General features: G+C 43.0%; 1 protein-coding gene across 1 annotated transcript; it reads left to right on the top strand.

The window, feature by feature from the left end:
- Window positions 1-16,262: 16,262 nt before the first annotated feature.
- On the top strand, window positions 16,263-21,559 carry LOC147305875 (PR domain zinc finger protein 15-like). Its single transcript, XM_086278942.1, has 4 exons — window positions 16,263-17,076; window positions 17,173-17,253; window positions 18,061-18,251; window positions 21,035-21,559. The coding sequence occupies exons 3-4, from the start codon at window positions 18,171-18,173 to the stop codon at window positions 21,557-21,559; spliced, it is 606 nt and encodes a 201-aa protein (XP_086135068.1). The 5' UTR covers window positions 16,263-17,076; window positions 17,173-17,253; window positions 18,061-18,170.
- The last annotated feature ends 243 nt before the right edge of the window (window positions 21,560-21,802 follow it).

Below are 21,802 nucleotides of genomic sequence, written 5' to 3'. Positions count from 1 at the left end.
CACTGGCTCCGGCCACTTTGGGGTCTCCAAGACTCTCCGCCGCCTCCGCCAGGGCTATTACTGGGGTCAACAGCGGAGGGACGTGGAGGACTTTTGCCGCAGCTGTGATGCATGTTCCTCACACAAAGGGCCACAGGACCAGTCCCGGGCTCAGCTTCAGCAGCAACCAGCAGGAGCCCCAATGGAGCGAGTAGCTGTGGACGTCATGGGCCCATTTCCTCGCACAGACAGAGGAAACGGCTATGTTCTTGTGGCAATGGACTATTTTACCAAGTGGCTGGAAGCATACGCCATCCCAGATCAGGAGGCTGAGACTGTCGCTGATGTATTAGTGGAGGGGATGTTCAGCCGCTTTGGAACAGCAGAGACCCTCCACAGTGACCAGGGGCGTAACTTTGAGTCGAAGGTATTTGCTGCCATGTGTGTGTGGACGCCTTGGGATTAAGAAGACCCGCACCACCCCACTTCACCCCCAAAGCGATGGGCTGGTGGAAAGGTTTAACAGGACGCTGGCCCAGCAGCTAGCCATCCTTACCTCAGAACACCAACGGGACTGGGATTACCATCTTCCCCTTACCCTCATGGCCTACAGGTCGGCAGTACAGGACTCCACCCAGTGTACGCCTGCCCTGCTCATGTTAGGGAGAGAGCTGAGAACTCCTGCAGAGTTGGCTTTTGGGAAGCCCCCGGACGCGCCAGAGGCACCACCGGGCCGGGACTACGCAAGGAAGCTGCAGGACCGGCTGGATTCTGCACATTCCTACGCCCGAGAGCAGCTGGCGAAGGCAGGCCTGCGCCAAAAGAGGAATTACGACATCACCACTAAGGGGAGGCACTTCCATGCTGGGGAGCTGGTGTGGGTCTACAGCCCAAAGAGGAAGAAGGGACGGTGTCCTAAACTGGATAGCAGCTGGGTGGGGCCTTGCAGCGTCCTAGAGCGAGTAGGGGAGGTTGTTTACAGGGTGCAGTTGCCTCCTAGGGGGAGGATAGTAGCGCTGCACAGAGACCGGATGGCCCCCTACAGAGGGCAGTCCCTCCCCTCCTTTCCAGAGGGACGTGTACAGAGTGTCCGTGACCCTGCTCAGAGGGACCCCCGACCCGGGCTGCGTTCCCCTCCCTCGGACTCTCCACCCCAAAGCCCCGAAGCTCCGCGTCCACCTCAGGGGCTCAGGAGGTCAAGGAGGGAACGTAGGCTACCACCCCGCCTCAGAGACTGTGTCGTTCCCTCGGGGACGAGGAACTTATTGCTGGGGGGGCAGTGTAACGATGGTTAAGTGTTATTGTACAGTGACATGTTGGTGATCTCTGCATACTGTTGTTGTTCCTTTAAGATTCATGTTTGGTTGTGGTACAGGAAGGGGAGGGGGGACCTGGTTGTTTTGGGTGTGTGTGTGCCAGGCTGGAGAGAAGAGTTGTATGAGGGCGCTCTCCCCGGAGTTAGCAACCCGCTTGCTTATGTGCCGAATAAACGGACAAACTGAGACCCAACCGTCTGGTTCTTGTGAATGTTACAGTATGTTGGATGTGCCACGCGAATGAATTACATGGGTTTTGAATTACATGGGTGGGAGCTAGTGTGTTAGCGCAGTTAGCTCGTTAACGTGTTGGCCGTCTAGCCCCATGCACGGGGCTATCAGGGGTAGCTCGTTAACGGAGATTTGCCGTGTTGTGGCGTTAAGGTCATTTTAACGAGGTTAACCTGAAAGCACTGGTGGGAACACAACGAATATGACTGCACATTTATTCCGACATCCTAGTGCAAAGACAAAAACAACAAGCATGCATGCTACAAACTTTACCCGAGTCATTTAGACAGCCGTTAGCACATGAGTCTCCTTATGGGGACCTGATATGTTTAATATGCTGCTGAGAATATACAGTGGGGCAAAAAAGTATTTAGTCAGCCACCGATTGTGCAAGTTCCCCCACTTAAAATGATGACAGAGGTCAGTAATTTGCACCAGAGGTACACTTCAACTGTGAGAGACAGAATGTGAAAAAAATATCCATGAATCCACATGGTAGGATTTGTAAAGAATTTATTCGTAAATCAGGGTGGAAAATAAGTATTTGGTCAATAACAAAAATACAACTCAATACTTTGTAACATAACCTTTGTTGGCAATAACAGAGGTCAAATGTTTACTATAGGTCTTTACCAGGTTTGCACACACAGTAGCTGGTATTTTGGCCCATTCGTGAGATTTTGAGCCAAAACCTCCTTCCATCCGTGAGAACTTTGAAGATGAAACGAGGCTGGGTCTTCCAACATGACAATGATCCAAAACACACCGCCCGGGCAACAAAGGAGTGGCTCCGTAAGAAGCATTTGAAAGTCCTGGAGTGGCCTAGCCAGTCTCCAGACCTCAACCCCATAGAAAATCTGTGGCGGGAGTTGAAAGTCCGTGTTGCTCGGCAACAGCCCCAAAACATCACTGCTCTCGAGAAGATCTGCATGGAGGAATGGGCCAAAATACCAGCTACTGTGTGTGCAAACCTGGTAAAGACCTATAGTAAACGTTTGACCTCTGTTATTGCCAACAAAGGTTATGTTACAAATTATTGAGTTGTATTTTTGTTATTGACCAAATACTTATTTTCCACCCTGATTTACGAATAAATTCTTTACAAATCCTACCATGTGGATTCATGGATTTTTTTTTTCCACATTCTGTCTCTCACAGTTGAAGTGTACCTCTGGTGCAAATTACTGACCTCTGTCATCATTTTAAGTGGGGGAACTTGCACAATCGGTGGCTGACTAAATACTTTGTTGCCCCACTGTAGCCCAGAAGAAGCGTATAGTATAGCTTTTATTTTGGAAAGAGACATTTCTCTGTAATAAATTCTCTTTTCCAAAGATGAGTGATTCCTCAATCAGATACAGGGCTCACAAAATCGCTAGCCCGATTTTTTCCAGTCAGGCTACCAAAATCTATCTCTGCCCTGCCCGTCCGGCTATTGTAGGAAGGAAAAATATATGTCAATGCTTTTGCATTCTTTCGGAAATGTAGCTGGGTAATTATGTCATTGGCATCGGTGAGCCACTGTCAATATGTGACATTGAAATCCCGTTTGAATTTGCGCTTGTTTTTTTGCTTTCACTTTGCAATCGCGCGAACTGTGTATAGAGAGCGACAGTACTGATTGGTGAGTGATGATAATTTGTGCACCAATTCCTCTGACATTGTCTTATTAATCGTTAGCTTACTACGCAAACATGACAAGTGAAATCTCCTGCAGCAAGCTCAAACATGTGAGAGGTTGATCGCGCAGAGAATCGCTGAGCTTATGTGAGTGCGTGTGTAAAAGTAGCAGGATTTATATTTTAGTTCTGCTGAGCCAAATAAGACAGGTCAGGGTGAAGAAGTGACAGCCAAAGAAAAGCTTACCACAAAACGGAAAAGTTATGACAAATCAGACTATAAGGCAAAAAGAAAGTGCAGCTTTATGGTTTCATGGACAAAATAATTTCTGTGGCTGCGATATGATGAGCTAAACAACCAGGGCTGCACATAAGTGGTCCGCAGGTGCGCATTCGCTGTCAAAATAAAAAACACGCACAAGGGTTAGGGTTAAATTTAAAAACTGTACTTTTGAGTTAAAATATATATTTCTAATTTTAATAAATGACAAATTAAAAACGCATGAACATTTTTTTTGTATCGAAAAAATATCGAACCGTGACACCAAAGTATCGAACCGAACCGTGAATTTTGTGTATCGTTGCACCCCTAATATCTATATTGGGTGTTATAAAATGTTCTTCAATGATTTTGAGGTTTTTTTGTTTTTTTTTTTTATTGCTATTGGTTTGCGGCTGCTTTACGACAGTCGACTGTGGTAGTACATCCTAGCGGGAGGGGCTATGAGCTCACGTGGCTTGTAGCTGTGCCAGAGAGCAAGCTTGGGTGAGCTAGCGGGGAATATCTTCTTCTGCAGTAGCCTTAAAAAAGACTATTGTTCGTTCTCCTGCCAGATGCCTTACTGCTGTGCTGCCTCGCTGGTGCCATTAAAGGACAAGCGGCTGCCATCCATTCATCCATCCGGACTTCAATTATTTGGACTGAAGTACTCACACACACGCCCGCACTCAGTGCCATACAGTCTCTTTATTTTGCTGGCCAGCTAACATCATTGTTTTTTTTTCTTTTTGCATTCACAAAGACTATCCAAAGACATTTTGGTTATTGTCAAATAGACACTCTCTGATTACGGACTGAGGAGGTTGTGGTGTTACAACCCCAGGACTGAGAAAAAAGACTCTCTACATAATATATTCACTTGTCTCCTGGTTAGGAGAAGTGATTATTGATGGAAATATTTTTTCTTCTTCTTGTCTTTGTTTACATTGTATCCCAGAGAAGTTTTAAGTTGTTCAGGTTGAAACATTTGCACTTAGTCTGTTAAGTTTCCTTTGATGTATCAGTGTCAAGCTGATGTTTAAGAGGGTATGTTAAGGACAGATGTGCTCCAGTCCATCAATCCCTTAAAGTGCTGGACACCGATGGTAAATTGCCATCAGACCCTAAATAAATTGTCCTCTGCTGTTATCCATATTGCTTCACTCATTCTTTGGTGAGTAGACGTATTGGTTACAATGTCACAAAACACAACCCCACAATAACAAATATCTCATGTTCACCATACAGATGGACATCCGTTGACAGCCTTTGTCGCGTTGCTTTGACATCATTGCCCACAAATGCGGCCATCGAAGTATGCAATTTGGACACAGCCGTAGTGTACAGCAGGTGGGAGGAGTGGTGTTTGGGGAGTAACGGAATACATGTACCACTGTTACTCATTTGTATTTTAAATACGTAACTGTATTCCGTTACAGTTACCATTTAAAAAGGTGGTATTTAGAATACTTACTTTGCTGAAATAAAGGTCGTGTCCAAATTCATGGGCTGCATCCTCCTGAGACGCATTTGTAGACCAATTGCGTCACAGCGACGCGCTGAAGGCTGTCCAAATTCGTAGAATCCTCCGAATGCAGCCGACAAATGCGTCCTCCTTTTCCCCGAATTTGAAGGATGGGTCGGGTGTGTCCTTCGTGGCCTACCATATCCCAGAATTCATAGCGTGGCCCAGCCAAACTCCAATTTCCAATAATGGTGGCAGCTACTAAGTTTTAAAATTACTCTTACTAATCTTTCTGGGTCACAAAATAAACTTTTATGATATTTTCAGGTGAGAATGTAGCTGTGTTAACATCAAATATCTGCTCGGTTTATCAAGATATCGCATATTTGCAAAAGTGCTTCGACGTTTTCGGAGACATCTGCTACCCACCGGCTCGGGAGCTGGAGGGTCACTGAAGCCGCCGAGAACGGCACAACTCCCGGCACATCATTTTCAGATCACCGCGGTCTTTTGCTACTCAGGTTAAATGTAATATATAAGTCACTTAGACCAGCGGTCCCCAACCTTACCTGTGTGCCAAGTTTCATCCAGATTTACTGTAAAATTCCTCAAAAATTAAAGGACATTTATATGCAATTCAATACAGCCAATACACTACAATTATGGAAATTTCAGAAATTCATTAAAAATCATCCATAGTAGTTGAGGTCCAACTTTCAACACTTTCTTACTCTGGGCGCCCTACTGTATCTCTGGGCCAAGTTTCATCTCAATTCACTGTAATCTTTATCAAAAATTGAAAGAACAATTATATGCCAATGCTGGATGTGTGTCCTTTCAAAGTGACACTAAATAACAGAACTCAGGCACATCAGGGAATAATCCAAAAGGCGGATTTATTAAACAAAAACAACATACAAAATATCTCTAACCCATACTACATAACCTAAAAAGAAACAAAGGGACACTTAGAAGCACAAGAAAACAATACTGAAAGGGCAAGAGACACAGCCCAAACATAATCCACAACTAAAATGCCAAAAGAACAAGTCATCCCACATAGCAGACGGGTCTTGCCTGGATCTGGTGTCAAGCCGGCACTGCTGGCTGACTTCTGGCATGGTAAGATGGCACTGTTTATGTGATGGCATGCCACATTTGGCCCGATTGGGTGAATGTGACATGTTGTATAGCGTAGGGGTGGGTTTTTATAATCGAGTTATCGATTAAAATAGATTCTGGCTTGGATAACGTAAAATCGATTCATTAAAATCCTGAATCGATTTTTTTAATATAAATTTATTTTGCCCGAAATCTCTGGTGAAATCTCACAAAATTTCAACCACCACCAAACAGCTAAGACAGTAAATGAGAGCAGGAACACGGATTCTGCACAAAGACTTAAACACACAGCGCGACCCGCGGATCAGAATCAGTTAGATGTTGCCTTTCTCACGGTCGGGGCTGAAAGCCGACAGCTTGCTGATTCTGATCTGTCGGCGGGTCCGCACTTTGTGTTTACGCCCTTTATGTGCTGATTCTAAAGCTACTAGTTTGATGTCTCTCCAAACAATATTGACCGAACCAGCAGCAAAAGAAGATCCAAACTATGCTTCACATGAACATTGTCATGTATTCACTCTTACTTTTACTGTTTTGCTTCGACCACGATGCACAGCTCTCTCTCTCTCCCTCTCTCTCTCCCTCTCCTTCAAGAACAGTTTCCCGTCTAAAAATCTGTTTTCGTCATTATTCGCTTACTTGTTATGCACAAGACTACAGTTTACAGCGCTGTCGGCCGACGTTTTTTTTTCTTCGTTTTATATACTTCCGAAAAGAAAACCTAATTTCTGCGGTTCAATACTGAACAAATTTAAACTTTTTAAAATTATGCAAAATGCTTAGCCGTGTCTCTAATAAAACTGCTGTAACTTCAGATTACAATCATGTGTTGATTAATGGTTTTCTTTCGTTTTTGATGTACTGCAGAATATTTTTATAAAATCCCAGGCCAGGAAAATCACCTTCATGTTTTTCTGTGTTTTATCCTCAGCTACTTTGACACAAAGGCATCTGCTGTGATACTCACACCTTTGATAAAGTCTTGCGTGTGTCAGCTTCCTTTTTATAGATACAAAAATATGTAAATGTACTGATCTGAATTATAATATTTCTGTCAAAATTTCCCAGATTCAAATTGAATCGAATCGTGGATCAAATCGATTCGGGACTTTGTGAATCGGAATTGAATCGATTCTAGAAATCAGTGACGATACCCAGCCCTAGTATAGAGCACTTTGAGTAATATGGGTGAGTAAAAAAAGCACTGTATAAGAATCAGTCCATTCACTGTCTGAACAGAGTTTCGTCATGTTACTTTTGCACTATTATGTTCCAGCACATGTTGTTATTACATGGCTTACATGGCTAAGGTACACATTAGGCTGACATCTGGGGCCAGAGCTGAAACTGTTCTGGGCCAGCACAGGGCCAGCAGTGTGTCTGCAACTGGCCTTGTGCTGGCTCATGTGTGGGCCACCTCTGGTAAACCAGATCTGGGCCACCAGAGGGCCGTCATTCTTTGCGGTACACAGGCCATGTGTAAGCAAATTGTGTGTGACAGATCCAGGCCATACCAATTTTGCTATGTGGGAGGAATTATGTAAAAATAGAAACATCATAAAAATGAACATGAAGTAAAATGTGCTGAAAAGAACATCAGTATGGCCATCATTATTTGCTTGGAAAGTCTAAAGTTCCATGGCTTTGAACAGCCAGACAACGCAATGCCCAGCTTAGAGTGACTAAAAGTAACTTCTTTTAACATTCTGTCATTCTGCCTCTATATCAAAAATCCACTAAAAATAGTCATTTGAAAAAATATTCGCCACTTTTCATCAGTGTGGGTTCCTCTGTTTATAGCAATTTTTAGAAAAGAATCGAATACCTTTGTCACTATACAGTTGTACAGTGAGATACAGAGCATTTCCTACTCATTGCAAACATGCTGGGGGGGTGGCTCTATCCGCCTTAGTGCAGCTGCCGTACCATACTGTGATGCAGTAAGTTAGTAGGCTCTCAATGGGCGAGTGGTGGAAGGTCAGCAGAGGATGTCTGGGATGATTGCATTAAAGGCTGAGCTGTAGTCCACAAAGAGCATTCTGGCGTAGCTCTGCCGCTGTTCTAGGTGACTCAGCACCGAGTGAATCTTCTGTGAATCTGTTTGCGCGGTATGCAGAGAGCAGAGACGGGTGTTTGTCTTCTGAATTAATATAGAATAGAATAGAATAGAATAGAATTTATTGTCATTGCACATGTCACAGGTACAAGGCAACGAAATGCAGTTTGCATCCATCAAGAAGTATATATTGTAATAGATGTATTACAATATATATTAGCAATAATATAGGTATGCAAGTATATTACAGAAATGGGTCTATTATGGTATGTATAATGTACACAGTATGAAGTTATGAATATGCTATAACTATAAGTATGTACAGGCTGTAGTGAGTACAAGCTATGAACAGGATATAAATATGAAAAACTATACAGAATATGAAATAAAAAAAACTATACAGAAGTATGAGATGTACAGCTATACAGAAATGTGAACTATGCAGGTTATAAACAGTTGTAGAATTAAAAATTATCATATTGTACAGAATGATGTGAGCTGCATCCACAGAAGAGAGGCCTGAGAGATGAAGACTCTGATTCCTTTTCAACATTAAAATTCTATAGGAACCACAAGTACACCTAATATTCCAAAATTAAAATCTGGATTTCAAAGCGAGTCAGTGAAGACAAGCAAATATGCTGTCTCTTTATAGTCCCTGTCATGACTCTCTCAGCAGCACTTTTGATCCATCAATATTAAACAATTATTGATGCAGCAGATTGAGATGAAACCTGGCCCAGAGGTACAGTAGGTGTCCCAGAGAAGGAATGTGTTGAAAGTTGGACCTCAACTATTAAGGATGATTTTTAATGAATTTTTGAAATAGACAAAATTGTAGTGTATTGACTGTATTGAACTGAACATAAGTTCCCTGCAATTTCTGAAGAATATTGTGGTGATGTGTGGGTGTTCATGTGCCAATGGGGTTTTGCCAGTAGGGGGCGCTGTATTTGAGAGGGCTCATGAATGCCTCTATAAAAGAAGACTGACTTGTGAATGAGATATAAAATGTTTGGAGCAGACGCTCGCGAAACACAAGTGGATGCTGTGTAATTATTCAAAGCTATACGAAGACAACACATGGTACCAGGAGTAAAAGTGGGAGAGCGGAAGCGATAGTAGCTCAAAGTTCTGTTTGAGATGGAAAGTTTGAAGCCTCCGGAAGGACTGAAACTGGTGGGGAATGTGGACAGCAACTGGCGGTGTTTTAAGCAGCAGTTTGAGCTGTACATGGCTGCCATGGGACTGGACTCTAAACCCGATGCCAGGAAAATTGCATTGCTGCTCACCGTAGCTGGTCCTCAAGCCATTGAAGTCTTCAACACGTTTGAGTTTGAGGAAGTTGGTGACAGGAATAAGTATGACAGAGTGGTTGAAAAGTTTGATGCACACTGTTCACCACAGAAGAACACAGTATATGAAAGGTATGTTTTCCGATCTCGGATGCAGCAACCAGAAAAGACTTTTGATTGCTTTGTGACTGATTTGAAGCTAAAGGCACAGTCATGTGATTTTGGAGAGCTGAAAGATTCTATGGTTCGTGATCAAATTGTGTATGGGATCCATGATAAACGGACTAGAGAACGGCTGCTCAGAGATTCCAAGTTAACTCTGGATGAAGCAGAAAGACTGTGTCATGCAAGTGAGTTAGCCCTGCAGCATGCAAAGACATTTAATGAGACGAGCGTCGCTGCAGTACATGATAGTGCAAGAATAGCTGTGGTTAAAAAGAAAATGAGGATGTCAGTGCATGTCAGTGCGAACATCAGCACTAAGGGAGTTACTTCGTGATTCCATGGAATTTAAATGGTCAGCGAGGCATGAACAAGAATGGAATGATTTGAAAACCACACTGACACCGCGCCCGGTGCTTGCCTATTATGATCCAACTAAGAGTCTGAAAATCTCGACAGATGCCTCAAAGGATGGGCTTGGAGCTGTTTTACTTCAGGCTGAAGAAGGGAGTTGGAAACCAGTTGCTTATGCTTCTAGATCCATGACTAAGTCTGAAGCTAGATATGCTCAGATTGAGAAAGAATGTCTCGGACTGGCATATGGACTTGATATTTTTCACTGTTATGTTTATGGTCTTCCTACCTTTACAGTTGAGACAGATCATCGTCCTTTGGTGTCAATCATTAAGAAACATCTGAACGAGATGTCGCCGAGGATTCAACGTCTCATGATGAAACTGCAAAGGTACAGCTTTGACTTGATATACACACCAGGAAAGCATTTAGCTTTAGCGGATGCACTGTCGCGAGCATCAGAGGTGTGTCACGCAAGCTCCACTGAGAAAGAAGTAGACGATCATGTTAATATGATAGTGGAGTCTCTGCCAGTGTCTGACGCAAAGATAAAACAAGTATGTGAGGAGACAGCTGCAGACAGGGAGCTGCAAACGGTGATGGAAAATATCCAAGGAGACTGGCCCAAAGGGTCTTGTTCAAAGTATTATCATGTTAGATCGGAGCTCAATGTGGTAAATGGACTGCTGTTGAGAGGCAATAGGATTGTGATACCACATAGTCTGAGACAGCTGATACTTCAAAGAATACATGAGGGACATCTGGGAATAGAAAAGTGTAAAAGGAGAGCTAGAGACACTGTGTACTGGCCTGGCATTAATAAAGATATTGAGACCATGGTCGGAAAGTGTGAAACATGTAACAAGTTTCAGAGCAGACAGGCAAGAGAACCCATGATGATTCCTGAACTTCCTACAGCGCCTTGGAGGAAAGTCGGAACAGATTTATTTCATTTTAATGGGAAAGACTATCTGTTGGTGATAGATTATTACTCTAACTTTCCTGAGATTGCTCTGCTTACAAGTACAACTGCTAATAATGTGATCACACATGTGAAGTCTATCTTTTCCAGGCATGGAATACCTGAAACTGTCATTAGTGACAATGGTCCTTGCTATAAATGCAAAGAATGGCAGAATTTCGCAAGAGAATACGGCTTTAAACATGTCACATCAAGTCCTCAACATCCACAGGCAAATGGCAAGGCTGAAAAAGGAGTGCATATCATCAAGCAGCTTCTGAAGAAGGCTACAGACAGTCGATCAGATCCTTATTTAGCTCTGCTGAGCTACAGGACTGCTCCTCTTGACTGTGGTTTATCCCCTGCAGAATTGCTGATGAATCGTAAGCTACACACAACTTTGCCCTGCTATGCAGAAAGCAAGCAGAGTGAAGGAATTATAAAAAAACAAGAGCATCTGAAATGGAAACAAAAACTACAATACGACAAGGGAACAAGAGCACTTGGATTGCTTGCAAAGGATGATGTAGTGAGAATCCAAGATCAGAATGCATGGAGCAGGAAAGCCATTGTTCTTCAGGAAGCAGGTCCGAGATCATATGACGTAAGAACTGAAGAAGGTCATGTGTTCAGAAGGAACCGTCGTAACTTGCTGAAGACTAAAGAGACATTTCAGGAGGAACAATATGGTGAGGAAGATGAAAATGTTGATGTGTCACATGCAGAGACAGTGTCTGGTTTAAAACCACTGGATGGACATGAGCATGTGGAGAAAAGTGCAGTTGTTTCAGAACCTGTATTGAGGAAGTCAGAGCGTAAGGTCAAGAGACCAGTTAGGCTTAATCTGTAAAGCTATGACTGGATTTGTTTTTATCTTATATTCTGATGGTGTTGAGAGAAAAAAAAATTATTGTTGTAATACAAATATGTGTATATGTTGATTCGTGGGACCTATGTTGTCAGAGAAAAGGGGATGTGGTGATGTGTGGGTGTTCATGTGCCAATGGGGTTTTGCCAGTAGGGGGCGCTGTATTTGAGAGGGCTCATGAATGCCTCTATAAAAGAAGACTGACTTGTGAATGAGATATAAAATGTTTGGAGCAGACGCTCGCGAAACACAAGTGGATGCTGTGTAATTATTCAAAGCTATACGAAGACAACACAAATATTACAGTAAATCTGGCTGAAACTTGGCCCAGATGTACAGCAGGTTTCCCAGAGGAAGAATGTGTTGAAAGTTGGACCTCAACTACTATGGGTGATTTTTAATGAATTTCTGAAATTTCCATAATAGTAGTGCATTGGCTGTATTGAATTGCATATAAATGTCCTTTAATTTTTGAGTAATTTTACAGTAAATCTGGCTGAAACTTGGCACACAGGTACAGTAGGTGTCCCAGAGGAGGAATGTGTTGAAAGTTGGACCTCAACTATTAAGTTTATTTTGAGCTGCATACTGCCGCCAGCTGCATAGGAGACGCATTGCACCATTAAACCTAAATCGACAATTCATGTGCTATTACTTATGTCTGAGTAAAGGAGCAACCAATCACACAACTGGCTCCGCCCTGTCTCTCTTGATTGACAGACAAAGTCATTCTGCTGAAAAGTCGCATTGTGAAATAAATAGACCATCGGGAAAAACGGGATTTTGAAATAAAGACTGACTTTAAAAAAAGGACATTTTGGAATATAAACGGCTGGAAATAAATAAAATGCCTCAGGAATAATCTGTTATTGTGAAAAATAATGACCATGAAATAATATTTCACAATAATAAGTACATTTATATAGCAGAATGTAATATATTTCACAATAATGAGCATTTTTTTCAAAATGTGTTCCATTATTTCACAATATCATTCTCACATTACATATCTGTGTCTTATTTATTCACATAGTTATTTATGTCATCTTGACCTATTTATTTAATTTTGAACACTTTGGTGCCGGTCCGCTATGGAACTCCAAACGACTCGCGGACCGGTACCGGTCCGAGGCCCGGGGGTTGGGGACCGCTGACTTAGACAACCTAAAAATGTTATTGTTGGGCTTTTTTCTGTGTTGTATTTGTTCGTGAGTAAATTGGTTTGGCTGAGATTAAAGTTATGAAATTAGATTAGAGAAAATAAAACTTTATTAATCCCCCGGGTGGTTTTTACAAAGCTGAATAAACATCAAACAGAAGTGTGAGATGGTCGAGAATTTACGTGTCCTGTTATATTTTAGAAGCAGACAGCTAAGTTTATTAAACTCCACCGAGACAGTAGAAGGCTAGACCGTCCAGTTTCCCCAGCCGTTTACTTCTGGCCTATCCGATCTTCTGAGCACCCAGCCCACATATTGCAAAGACCGGGTCCTCAGAAGGATGCAGCCCATGAATTTGGACACGACCAAAGTGATTACACAGCAGTCTTCCTGTTTCATATGTCAGCTGTGCCCTCTCTATTTTTGGTTTCCACGCCCCAAACAAAACGCGCATTAAGAGGCCTGTGTCTCAATCTCGCGGCCCATGTCACCTCTACTACACCCCGCATAATAACGTGAAGAAATATTTTTAAAAATTATTCACAAAAATGATTTAACATGAAGGCAATAGGCAGAGTGTTACAGGCATCGCACTAAAGAATGTAGCCTCATGGGCAGTGTAGTTCGTGCTGCAGGGAGAATGGACTGCCATACCCGTTATGTGTCTGTGAGTGAGCGAGGGAGGGAGAAAAAAGGAAAAGTACGAGCTGTACCCGAGCAGAAACGGGAGCTGGAAGCATGCAAATATAATAATAACCGCTGCAGCCAAAAAGAGTGCCTGACGAGCCCAGTTGTAAGTAAGCTATTAAGACTCGACTGTACACTGTGTTCGTGTTTTGCTCCCAGTTCCGTTGGAGCAGCCTTTCAACGCCTCTCTCTCTCTCTTGCTAGCAAAGTTGACCCAGACAACAAAGTAAAGCTAGTTTTCAGCTACAAGCCCGACATGAACCCGCCGTATTAGCCAGAGGTCCCTTTACTACGGTTCGGAGCCGTGGACCTGTTTTATATACATGTGGAATAGTTTTCTATACGAGATCACTGCAAAAAGTGCAGCCTTACCTAATGTCCACCCTACTGTTACTCATTTATATTAAGATTTTAAAATGTAGTCAGTATTGGTATGGCGAGTAACCTTCAGTAAAAGTCATAATTCACACAGCAATAGTACATTCATGTAGTTGTAAAAGGCATGCTAGTATTATAGGTAATCCAAAGTATTCAGAATTCATTACTGTCATTGAGTAACGTAACGGAATACATTACAAAATACATTCTGGGGCATGTAATCTGTAGTGGAATACATTTTAAAAGTAACCTTCCCAACAATGTGTGTGGGTAACGTTCACACAGTAATGACGGCCTCAGGTGATCAGGAGAAACTCACCTGGATTTCCTTTTTCCACAGCAGACTGAGAGCTGCAGGTGGAACTGAAGGAGGTCTCAGACAGAGGTTGTAACTTCAGTACACATACTACTGTTAAAGGACTGAATACACTCCCCATACCAGCATAGGCAAAAATACACATGTTCTGTACTAAAGTGCTGTAGTAGAATTTGAAGTACTGATTCAACTTCTTTACTCAAGTAAAAGTACTGAAATGTACTCGGAGAAAGAAAGTAAAAGAAGCTGTTTGCAGGATGTTTCTACTTTAGTTCAGAGCTCACTGAACCTTGTGCTATATTAATAGCTCCAGTAGATTTTCGTAGTGTGATCAGTTGACCTGCTGCTCTCTGTGGATGGACACACCTGAATCTAACCAGATGTGAGCAGATGTTTCATGAGTTGTCCTGATTTCATCCTCCACACTGACAGTACACAGTTTATGCTGTCTTTATATTAGACACTATACAACCATCATCAGCTAAGTCATCTGAATCTCTGCTACACATGATGTGTAGCAGCAGTCACACACTGTTCTTTACTTTAAACCATCACAGCAAACTAACCTGTTTATCCTGCACTAACGTGCTGACTAGTCCGCTTTTTTTCCACCACACAACACCGGCGCTCCATCTGTTGTAAGTCCACAGGTTTGTCCCAGGGCAGTTTCATGTCGGTTACACTTTGACATACGTTTTAAAAAATGTCTTTCCCTGTCGTTGTCCCTTGCATCGACTTAATGTTCAATATTTCCTCTCCACGGATGAAGATGGTCAGCTGTGCAATGTCCATCATGTCTATACTTTCATCCACAGCAAGAGAGTATGCAATAAAGTTTTTGCTTCTTTCACACAACTGTGTTCTTAAATCAGTGGCCATCTCACAAACCCGATCAATCGTATTTCTGCTCAGGCTCACATTTGCCAAAATCTGCGTTTTGTCTGGACACAAGACGTTGCACAGCTTCATCATGCAGCTCTTCAGAGTGGTACCAGGCTGATTTTGCTCCTCTGCTACAATAAAACTTGTTTTCACAACAGCTTCACTTTGTGATTTTGCTGTGGTGAAAAAAGTCTGCTGAAATGTCAGATTCTTCTTTAGCTCTTCTACTTTCTGTAGTTTCTGCTCTGCATATAGGTTTTCAGCTTATCCTGACGTTTTGTCTCGTAGTGCCGTCTTAAATTAAATTCCTTAATTACAGCCACATTAGCTCCACTACTAAGACACACGGGTTTACCAGCAATGTCTGTAAACATATATTCAGTCACCCACTGGCGCTGAAAGGCTCTGCTTTCAGAATCAACTTTTCTCTCCACCATTGAGAGCGGCTAGCTGCGCAATAACAGAAGTTTGACTTGATTGACGCGGGAATGTTCTCAGTTAGCCTGGACACATGTGCAGTGTTTATACCGTTATGGAAAAAAACAACAACAAAAAAAAAAACATCAGCCCATAAAAACGAAAAATCACCATCTGTATGCCCGGTATGCCCGATGGCCATGCAGTTTGGTCCAAAAGTAAACTTGTCAAAAAGCCCGTGACATGCAGCTGCTGCCAGGACCTGATGATTTAAGAAGCATGTTGTATCCTTTCATGTAAACGCCTGCTATTTTTGGACTGAGACAAATACTAGCGTAATGTTAGCTACAACTAAGCAGTAGTTTCGCGTTCTATTGAGTTCATGTCCAGAGAAAGAGTGTAGCCACATTTACCCATAATGAAATTCTTTGGCTCGTGCTCCTCACCTTTACATGAACATGTAGAGAGTGTGCTGTTATATTAAGAAGGGAATAGCAGAAAATAGCAGTAATAATAATAATGATAAAAGAGAAAAAGAAAGAAAAAATTCTCTAAATATTTAAAAGTTAGGGCAAGTTGGTATTTACATGTTGTGCAAAACTTGTGCAATAAGCATTTAAGTGACAGTGTCTAGAGTCCTGTAGTTGTAGTGAGTGTGTAATGGTGCGTGCAGAACGTCAGCAGCTCAAAAGCCTGGTGGCTTGTGGGTAGAAACTGTCTCTGTGTCTGCTAGCGCGGGTCTGAATGCTCCTGAACCGCCTGCCGGACGGCAGGAGTGAGAAAAGTCTGTGGCTGGGATCGGAGAGGATGCGCATAGTCTTCCTCATGCAGCGCTGTCTGTAGAGATCCTGCATGGCTGTGCTGTCCTCACCACCCTCTGCAGAGCTTTGTGGTCCAGAGCATTACAGCTGCCATACCAGGTGGTGATGCAGCCAGTCAGAATAGTATGAAGCATGAACTATGAAGCAAAGTTACAAACAATTTTTAGGAAAATGTGTCTTCTTTCTTAAACAAAAGTTTAATAAGACAGGGAAGGACTTGGAGATTTAGCCACTGAGATTAATACGTTATTGAGCAAAATTGTGATGGAGTAAATCATTTGTTACACTACTCGGTACATTACTTTTGCTCCATAAATTGACCTGAAACACATTCACATAATTACCAGTTCTGCTGTTCTACACACCAACATATATCCCTATCAAAGTCAGAACACACATGTGATCTTTCATATGTATGAACACAAATCCAACAACACAAAGCAAAGATGCTTTGGAGTGCATTACACACAACATTGAATATGATAGAGTTTAATTTGGGGCTTCATACTAAGTGATGCTGTTGAGCTGACCTCCTCTCCTTCTCTGCTGCTGCAGTGGGTATGTGGACATGTCCCACATGCGATAAGAAATATCTGACAGAGTACATGCTGCAGAAGCACGTCCACCTGACCCACGAAAAGGTAGAGGCCCAGTCGTGTCACCTCTGCGGGACAAAGGTGTCCACTCGCGCTTCTATGAACCGACACCTGCGACGCAAACATCCCGAGGTGAGTGGGGTCAGACCTGAGAGGAAACAACCCATATTACAGCACCCTAAAGGCAGACTCGACCTGAAATGCTGTCCTTCTCTTATATGCCTACAGGTGGTGTCTGTGAGAATCGACGAGTTTGATGATCTTCAGGAAAATTTGTCAATGAATGATTCATCTATCAGCATTGTGCAGGTTAGAATAAAATTCTGGATTTCTGACACCACAGACCAAAAACGATTCATTGTATTTGGTCTAGACCAGGCCTCCATCCATTGTCTTCAGATGGTCCAAAATGCAGCTGCTCTGCTCGCCTGCTAACTGGTATCAAACGGAGAGCGTATAACCCTAGTTTTAGCTTCTTTACACTGGCTTCCTGTCTCCTACAGGATCCAATTTAAACTTTTACTTTTTGTTTTTAAGTCGCTTAATGCCCGAGCGCCTTCTTACCTGCCTGAGCTCCTCTCTGTTTATGCTCCAGGAAAAACCATGAGGACTAGCTCAAAATGAATGCTGTCCATCCCACAGACTTGTCTCCAATCTCGTGGTGATAGATCCTTCTCTGTGACAGGTCCCAGACTCTGGAATAGTCTCCCCCTAAATATTAGATCTGCACAAACACTTGAGCATTTTAAATCACTACTTTTATGCCCTGGCTTTTAACACATATGACCCAAGCATTCTGGTCTTATTTTAAATAGTTTTAGTTATTGTCCTATTATTGTTTTATATTGTTATTATTGTATTACATTCATGCTTTTTAATGCCATTTTTATATTGTTAAGCACTTTGTGCAGCATCGGCTGTTTGAAATGTGCTGTATAAATAGATTTGACCTTGACCTTTGACCTTATTGACAAGCAAGGTGGTTTTAGGGAGGTGTAGCTATGGAAACACTGACAAACAACAAGAAACCATACTGGATTAAGTATGTCTGTGGTGTCAGCTGCCTTAAAATCTGCATTTTTCTGTACACTAAAGATGTTTCACTTCCTTCTGCAGCCCTCTCTGACCATGGAAAAAGACGGGATGTGTCAGGAGCAGCCCAGTCGACCTTCCCGACACCCCAAGAAGAAGCAGAGAAGCTCAGCTGAGCCGGAGCTCTGAGTCCGATGAATACGTTGATTTTGCTGAACCAAGGCATTGTCGGTGATGAGACTGAGATGAGCTCTGCTGTACAGAGCATCCAGCAGGTACAGTGGGGCAAAAAAGTATTTAGTCAGCCACCGATTGTGCAAGTTCCCCCACTTAAAATGATGACAGAGGTCAGTAATTTGCACCAGAGGTACACTTCAACTGTGAGAGACAGAATGTGAAAAAAAAAAATCCATGAATCCACATGGTAGGATTTGTAAAGAATTTATTTGTAAATCAGGGTGGAAAATAAGTATTTGGTCAATAACAAAAATACAACTCAATACTTTGCAACATAACCTTTGTTGGCAATAACAGAGGTCAAACGTTTACTATAGGTCTTTACCAGGTTTGCACACACAGTAGCTGGTATTTTGGCCCATTCCTCCATGCAGATCTTCTCGAGAGCAGTGATGTTTTGGGGCTGTCGCCGAGCAACACGGACTTTCAACTCCCGCCACAGATTTTCTATGGGGTTGAGGTCTGGAGACTGGCTAGGCCACTCCAGGACTTTCAAATGCTTCTTACGGAGCCGCTCCTTTGTTGCCCGGGCGGTGTGTTTTGGATCATTGTCATGTTGGAAGACCCAGCCTCGTTTCATCTTCAAAGTTCTCACTGATGGAAGGAGGTTTTGGCTCAAAATCTCACGATACATGGCCCCATTCATTCTGTCCTTAACACGGATCAGTCGTCCTGTCCCCTTGGCAGAAAAACAGCCCCATAACATGATGTTTCCACCCCCATGCTTCACAGTAGGTATGGTGTTCTTGGGATGCAACTCAGTATTCTTCTTCCTCCAAACACGACGAGTTGAGTTTATACCAAAAAGTTCTACTTTGGTTTCATCTGACCACATGACATTCTCCCAATCCTCTGCTGTATCATCCATGTGCTCTCTGACAAACTTCAGACGGGCCTGGACATGCACTGGCTTCAGCAGCGGAACACGTCTGGCACTGCGGGATTTGATTCCCTGCCGTTGTAGTGTGTTACTGATGGTGACCTTTGTTACTTTGGTCCCAGCTCTCTGCAGGTCATTCACCAGGTCCCCCCGTGTGGTTCTGGGATCTTTGCTCACCGTTCTCATGATCATTTTGACCCCACGGGATGAGATCTTGCGTGGAGCCCCAGATCGAGGGAGATTATCAGTGGTCTTGTATGTCTTCCATTTTCTGATGATTGCTCCCACAGTTGATCTTTTCACACCAAGCTGCTTGCCTATTGTAGATTCACTCTTCCCAGTCTGGTGCAGGTCTACAATACTTTTCCTGGTGTCCTTCGAAAGCTCTTTGGTCTTGGCCATGGCGGAGTTTGGAGTCTGACTGTTTGAGGCTGTGGACAGGTGTCTTTTATACAGATGATGAGTTCAAACAGGTGCCATTCATACAGGTAACAAGTGGGGGACAGAAAAGCTTCTTACAGAAGACGTTACAGGTCTGTGAGAGCCAGAGATTTTCCTTGTTTGAGGTGACCAAATACTTATTTTCCACCCTGATTTACGAATAAATTCTTTACAAATCCTACCATGTGGATTCATGGATATTTTTTTTCACATTCTGTCTCTCACAGTTGAAGTGTACCTCTGGTGCAAATTACTGACCTCTGTCATCATTTTAAGTGGGGGAACTTGCACAATCGGTGGCTGACTAAATACTCTTTTGCCCCACTGTACATGTGCACATTTCCCCCAGAAGATTCTGCTTTGTTGCTACAATAACGTGTCCAACTTCTTTCCCCCCGAACACCACGATAAGTGGATAAAGGCAGGCGGCCTGATTAAAAAGGAAAACACAGACTGAAGTTTTTCTCCCTGAAGAGCCCTTAAGTCACCCACAGCGGCTGGCTCGACATTGCCGATGAAAGGCTGAATAAATCTGGATTTGCACTTGTTTTGTTGATTATTTGATATGAAGTCATCATTTAATAACTGTGGCAGTTGTCTAATAAAGTTTTTTTGAATGGGCTATAATGTTACATAACCTAATAAATTGCTGACTTTGGTAATTGTTGACCTAGTAGTTATGACTTCATTGGGAATTGTAGGATAAAATGTGGATCTGTTGAGTAAAGCAGGTGTAAAATACACACAGTCAAACCACAAAATGATTACATTTATAATATCAAATTGTTTTCCTACTGTTAAGACAGTGTTATGAAATTACACAAATGCAGTGCAACGCTTGAAGCCACAATTGACAGCTAAGGCTTTGTGATTACAGATGTGCTCAAACACATTAGACCTTTAACAATTTTAATAATATAACTATACAAAGTGGCATGATGCTTAAATAGTTTGATTTAAAAATGTGAAATAAGACATATTTTCTAATTGTATTTATTTTTCAGATGTGTTTACTACATTATTTCTGTCTGGGCCACTTGAGTTTTAAGACTGTTTTTCCAGCTGCAGTAATTTATATTTGGCCTCTGTTCTGGAACTTTTCTAACATGTGCAGTATGGAAAGCCAAGAGGGCGGGAGAGCGGCAGCATCATTAACAACACTTTCCTTCCTGTTAAAAGGGAGTTTTTCCTTCCTGCTGTCACAGAGTGCTTGATCACTGGCTGGTGTCTAATTGTTGGGGTTTTCTCTGCATTATTGTAAAGTCTTTACAATATAAATCACCTTGAAGTGACCGTTGTCATTTGGTGCTATGTGAATGCAATAAAATTCAGTTCAGTTCAGTCAGCTGGTCTGCCAGGATCGCTGGCTGAGCTTGACTCACGGCCTCAGCCAGCTACTGTTCCTTACAAACTTAGATTATAACAACAGTGTTGTGCTTTGGCACCAGATGAGCTGCTTTCATCATCGAGTTGCAATTGATTTCATTGTTGCCGTTTCAGGTGGTGGTTCTGACCGACCCCAGTGCTCCATCAGCCTCCTCCCCCAATAGCTCAGTGGGACTGGCCAACATCACAGTCACGCCCATCACCAGCCACGCCCCTGCCCAGTTTACCAGCCTGCAGCCTGTCGCCGTGGGCCACCTGACAGCCAGCGACCGGCCCCTCACACTGGACAACTCCATCCTCACGGTCACCTTTGACACAGTCAGTGGCTCCGCTATGCTGCACAACCGGTCTGCAGAACTCATCCCAGAGACTGTAGGTTCTGCTGGAAGCAGGACACCCCAGTCCGTCGCCCATTTCATCAACTTCGCCACTCTGGTCAACCCCATGGGCCACCAGCTAGAGGCCCCGACTCTGGCATGGAGGCCTGTACCTGCAGCTGAGGGCAGCCAGGTCACTCCAGTGGTGGAGGGTGCACATGGGGAGAGTCAGGAGGCCCAGATCCAGGCCGGCCCAGCCAGCCACCCCTCAGCAGCAAAGCAGTTCTGCGCAACAGATACTCAGCTACTGAGCAGACACTAGGGGTGCAGGTCACCTCACACAGATACTGTTACATAGTAGAGTAGATTTTTAACAAACTGTACAAAGTTGTGATCACTGTCACCCAGATGCCTCTCCAGCCCAATGGAAGCAAATGGTATTGTAATATTTTTTAATAGTAAAACGGAAAACAAATTGACAGTTAGTGAATCTGTTTTTGAGAAAATAAAGAAAAAAAATGTGCATTTAGCCACAATCACTGACGTCTGAAACCAAAGCAACGGT

The sequence above is a fragment of the Aulonocara sp. 'chitande type north' Nkhata Bay genome, linkage group LG20, assembly GCF_057382095.1.
Source record: "Aulonocara sp. 'chitande type north' Nkhata Bay isolate Kocher_YH1m ecotype deep benthic linkage group LG20, A_spYH_male_GT1.1, whole genome shotgun sequence".
Taxonomy (NCBI): Eukaryota; Metazoa; Chordata; class Actinopteri; order Cichliformes; family Cichlidae; genus Aulonocara; species Aulonocara sp. 'chitande type north' Nkhata Bay.
The sequence above is the reverse complement of the archived record's forward strand: the minus strand, read 5'-3'. Positions and strand labels throughout refer to the sequence as shown.

What these genes read in the sequence shown, in the direction of transcription:
- LOC147305875 (XM_086278942.1), top strand. Translation starts at nt 18,171, where the DNA reads ATGAATACGTTGATTTTGCTGAACCAAGGCATTGTCGGTGATGAGACT. An exon ending in CTGTACAGAGCATCCAGCAG is followed by an intron (nt 18,252 to 21,034) that starts GTACAGTGGGGC and finishes TTGCCGTTTCAG; the next exon opens with GTGGTGGTTCTGACCGACCC.